This window comes from Papilio polytes, unplaced genomic scaffold (assembly GCF_000836215.1).
Source record: "Papilio polytes unplaced genomic scaffold, Ppol_1.0 DF823923.1, whole genome shotgun sequence".
Lineage (NCBI taxonomy): Eukaryota > Metazoa > Arthropoda > Insecta > Lepidoptera > Papilionidae > Papilio > Papilio polytes.
Genome location: NW_013525281.1, coordinates 5,843,426 through 5,848,687, shown reverse-complemented (window position 1 = coordinate 5,848,687; position 5,262 = coordinate 5,843,426). Strand labels below are relative to the sequence as shown.

General features: G+C 37.1%; 2 protein-coding genes across 2 annotated transcripts in view; one reads left to right on the top strand and one right to left on the bottom strand.

Moving 5' to 3' along the window:
• Nucleotides 1–6: 6 nt before the first annotated feature.
• On the top strand, nt 7–3,179 carry LOC106102458 (the record flags this gene model as incomplete). Its single annotated transcript, XM_013281946.1, is given in 2 exon segments — nt 7–230; nt 314–3,179. A coding segment is annotated over 1 exon segment (1,929 nt). The 5' UTR covers nt 7–230; nt 314–1,008.
• A 197-nt stretch (nt 3,180–3,376) lies between these two features.
• The window catches only part of LOC106102141 (activating signal cointegrator 1), a 6,391-nt gene continuing 4,505 nt past the window's right edge, over nt 3,377–5,262 (bottom strand). Inside the window, exons 8-10 of the mRNA XM_013281551.1 lie at nt 4,422–4,546; nt 3,916–4,013; nt 3,377–3,514 (exon numbers count right to left, since the gene is read on the bottom strand). Coding sequence (XP_013137005.1) covers nt 3,426–3,514; nt 3,916–4,013; nt 4,422–4,546 — 312 coding nt within the window. The 3' untranslated portion in view covers nt 3,377–3,425. The remainder of the gene's footprint in view (nt 3,515–3,915; nt 4,014–4,421; nt 4,547–5,262) is intronic.

Genomic DNA, 5,262 nt, shown 5'->3' with positions numbered 1-5,262 from the left:
AGACTTGTATTCGAAACCAATAGATTCGTACGGAAGGCCGATAGATGGCGGTAAGAGGCCGCAAACTGTCACGGAGATCTACAAGCCTGAAGTTTACCAACTACCGGACACCACGAGCCAGCAGCAGGAGGTGAAGACCGCGCAACAACAGACGTTTTCCGGATACCACAGCATCAGCCCGCTCGCCAACTATGCCTTCCAGGACAGCGCTCTGCCTCCGAGCATATTAGGTAAAGCCTATTACCATAAATATCCATTTCATTCCTGTTACATAAGGCAAATGTAATATACTTTTATTTTTATTACTTTTCAGGGTCTTTCGGATCTTTCGGTGTGCAATCAGTAAAAGCCAGGGAACCCGCATATCCAACAACTAAATCATACATATCACCTCAGCCTACCAAACAAACTATATTCAACTCGTTCAGCTATACGTCAAATAACAATTTCAAATCAACTCCGAGCTTATTCTCTGTCACCACGCCGAAACTACAGACGATACAAAACCAATACCAATTCGGCACAACTGTTAACGATTTCAGAAATATACCAACCCCACAGACAAAACTTTCCAACCATCCAAAGATAGACCCAAATGCGAACGGCAAAGGTATATTCAAGCCTAGCCCACAGGATCCGTTCATAAAACCTTACCAAAGTCTAGATGTAAATAAAATAACGACATACAACCCAGTTATTCAAACGACGACGTTGCCAAATAGTTTCTACTACACCACACAACATAATGCACCGATTCAAAATAATCAAAATCAACAAATTGCACAGATCCAAAACTATCAAAACCAACAAAACCTAAACTATAAGTATGAAAACAAAAAGAATATTATTCACGATAATATAGCCGCTGGTGTAAACCAGCAAAATGCACAGAAATATGCCGACCCACCGAGAACACAACTACAAGAGACTCCCTCTAAATTATCTCAACAAGGTCATTACGAAGTTACTGAAAATCACGATGACATCATTACTAACTCATCTCCTTGGATGTCATCCCTTGAACCGCATCGGAACAATCTAAAGGCAAGTGAAGAATCAGCACTAAAGCAAGAAACTTTCGATGCAATTTTCCGGCAGACTACTACGACGCCGTACCCTGATGTAACTGACGAATTCGTCATCGTCACCGAGAGCGAGAAAGGCTATGAAAACTCTTTGAGCTACGACGGACAAGTCGAAACACAAAGTAGGCGGCCATCGGAGGATGAATTCGAACCTATTGATAAGAATAAACTCAAAGACTACTACTACAAGGTATCCACGCCATCGTACGGTGATCATACATACGCTAGACGAACAAAGAAACCAACCGAAGCATCTAAACTATTTGATGTAACCACTAGTCAAAGCGCTAACACTGACATTAATGTACCAATAGAGACTCTGCCGACGCTACCTCCGAATAAACACTTCAAACGTCCGAGTACTCCGGAACCAGTGGACAAAGATAGAATACGTAAAAGAAATAAAATACGTAGACGCCGTCCTGGCTTTGCTAATGGTAATCGTAACAATCAAAGCAAGGAAGAAATAACCACTCGTAGATATGAACAATCATCGTCAGAACCAACGCTGACCACAACGATAACCGAAGAAGTTTACACAATAAGACCCCGAGTCAGACCGTCTAAACAAGAACAAGGTCAAACTACGCCCAGCGTTACCACAGACTTTACCACAAGCGCCTTGCCCACCATATCACCAACTGTACCATCTATAGTAAGAAGGAAGATCGCATACCGGCGTCCGCTGACCACGCCAGCTGAAAAAGTTGACACAACAACAGTCGCATACCGAGAACCCGACACAATCAAAGAATCACCGATTATGAAGATATCGTCTCGACCTCAATTATTGAAATTAACATCAAGTATTTATGAGTACAAAGCCAACGATGTTCCGGACTACACTCACAAGCAGGACGAGAAAGACACACCCACCAGCGACGTATCCGTCAGCTTAACTGACTCACTTAAAAGTTCAGATGAAATACACAAAGAATTTTCATTCCACAGAGACGTAAAACCTGTTGAAATTAAAGAAACGACTACCGATGTATTAAAGGAGAGCAATGAGTTCGCTTTCGAAGCAACCACGACACCAAGGCCAGAAACTACAACACGAACGATAGGGAAGAGATTAAGACCAAAGAACAAGCAAGATCGACCCAAGTTTAACGTCAAAGACTACAGAAACAGACTAAGCAGTACTACTAGCACAACAGAAAAGACTATCGAGAATACGCCCAGATTAAGATACGCTCAAAGGAAAGCTCCTTACACGGAAAACTCGAGCAACGATAGCGATAACGCCACTGAAAGGAGACGTTTTACACCAAAAGATCCCAGGCACAGACATAATAAAACAGAAAATAACGAGCAACTAGAAAGAGAGATACATTCCACTCGCCAGGCGGGTAGACAGAGACAGACGACGGTCGAAACTGAATCCACAACACAAAAAATATCATCAAGAATTAGAAACGGTTCGCGAAGACCTCGCCCCACAGAAGATACTACTGAAACGACCAGTACCACAGCTTACAGCAGAAGACCACTTCGCAAGAAAATAAAGGATTCAGAAACGGGAGAATCCGTACAAGATATAAGCGTAACTGATGCTTCGAATACTGACGTAAAGAACGAAATAACATCAGAAAGATCTCGATCTGAGAGCGCTATCATGAAAATAGCAGATAAAAAGCACCAAGATCATATAGAACATTTGTTCGAGCAGTCGAAAAGAGTTTCCGACTTGACATTAGCGGCCAGTAAAGATTATAGCAATCCAGGAATGTTCAAAACAGTATCAGGTAGCAGTAGACGAATACCTAATTATTTCACAATAGCAACAGACGACCCTATCCTTCCTATAGAGGCGTTCTTCCCACAATTAAACCAAAAGAAAGAATCGTAATCAAATTAGTTTTTCATCAAACTAATTCTTCAATTGCCAAAGCGAGCGGACTATTTATAAAAAAAATGAACAGTGAAAGAGTCTATTTTTTTATCTGTATTTGACTGTTTTGAATCTACATTACTTTTAGTTACTAAGACATGTCACAACATAATAGACCGGTAAATACATAAATTAGTTATGATTGAAAACTGATTAGTTAGTAATAAAAGTAATTTTCCGAATTTGATTTTCTAGGACAAGTAACGTCATAGAGTTTGTGATCCTAGTTTCCAAAACCAGTCTATTTTACTGTGACGATTCTAATTATTTTATAAGTCTGTGTGAGATTATATTAATCTAGTTAGTATGAGGTATTTCCTTGTTTGAATGTGTGTATGAAATATTTATGTAAACTTAGTTATGTAGCTTGTAAATAAAACATTTCTCTTAACAAAAATCTTTTATTTAAACAACACAATAAAATTTTACATTTTTATTTTACAAATTCAAGCAGCGTTAGCTTGTATTGCTTGTAATTTGGACATTTTCTGCATACATTTCACTGCCGCTTGATGAATGCTCTTATCTAAGGAATCTGGAAATAAACAAATAAATTATTTACCATTGAAAAGTACAGAATAATCCCTCAATTCTAGTAAACTACCGAGAGTAAAAAAGTTAAAAAGAAAAGCTTTTACAATATCTTTGTAAAAACATATTCTATGTTTAGTTTTTGATCGACTTTCCAAAAAAATGATTCCCCCCTTAGTGGACCAATTTTTATTTTTTTTTAAATTCTTTTTTTATTGTATGGTCACCCGACATCAAAGTAATAGTACAATATATACATAACAGCTACGATAAGGGAGGTTTAATGAATGAATTATTTCGTCACTTTAGTGTATATTGTTTGGAAGTCGATTTTGTTTTTTATGTAACAGAAATATCACAATGTTTTAGTAGATGCAGTGAAAACAAAAAAAGGAAGGCACTTACATATCTTATGTTGTCCCTTTATAGGGAACCGTAACCGCAGACTGATCGGATTAGAACATATGAACACATATGGACTGTCACTCTCGCCCTCAGGATATCTGAAGTAGATTTCTAATTAACTAACTGTTGACTACGACTCCGTCCGCGTGGTATTGCAAAAGTAAGTAGCCTATGTGTTCTTCCATACTCTGCTCTATTTCTATGCCAAATTTCATACAGATCCGTTCAGCCGTTTAGGCTACAAACTTTAACAAACATCCATCTAAACTTTCGCATTTATAATATTAGTATGAAAGTATGAAGTATGATATTCTGCAAATGTCAAAATGCACAAATATCAACAAAGGCCTTTGTCATTGGCTAACAATTACCGTTTCCATGGCAATCTTGGTTTGCTGCTATTGGTAGATTTTGTTCCTTTCCCGTGTAATGTTTTTTTTCAATTTATTCCCTTGCCATCTACCCTTAAATGAAATAGTGGCATTATGGTAATAAATAAAACTCACATTTTGTCATACTCCTCTTGCGGCAAACAATCATCCACATGCACGCAGCCGAGCAGGCAACCAGTCGGGTAGAATGTCGGGAACTTTATTTGTTTTTCTGAAAAATAACAATAACCTAGAAAAGGCTACCCATAATTAATTATATAATCTATATATAATGAATTATGGGTAGCTACATATTGTGTGAAAAAAAATGTTAAAACATGCCTAAAAACGGTAAGAAGTATAAACAGCTTGGTATCAATCTAAAACGTAGATCCATTACGAAAACAATATCAGTTGATAAATAACAATTACCTATTATTGATTTCCTTCGATTTTATATAAGTTTTATTCGTATTAACAATTGGCCAGTAAAGTTGTACAGTAAAGTACAATAGCGCTGAATAACTGTCATTCAACAAGAATATCAGTAGTTTAAATGTGATATTTTATAAGTAACTAGCTGTTCTCGTGCGGCTTCATCCGCATGAAATGATGAAATTCTTATTTTATTGTTTACATTTGTCAAATTATCAATAGCAAATGTCAAAATGACATGACATGACAAACCATAGTAATCTTTCTTTCTTGACGTTGGCAGCAACTTAAGGTCTCTTTCCCACATTAGGGTTTTTATCCAAAATATTTACCGCCTAAGTTTAATGGCGTGAAAATATATAGCCTAAAGCATGACGTAAGTATAGGCCTTTTTATTAAAAAATATGCTGTAATTGCTGACATCTTAGGCAACAAAGAAGTCCTCTTCAAAAAGAAGTGTGTGTTTACGCATTATTATAATAGTATAGATATTGTGGTTTTTTCAAATATAAAAGAAACTTTTAATAAAGAAATAAAACTG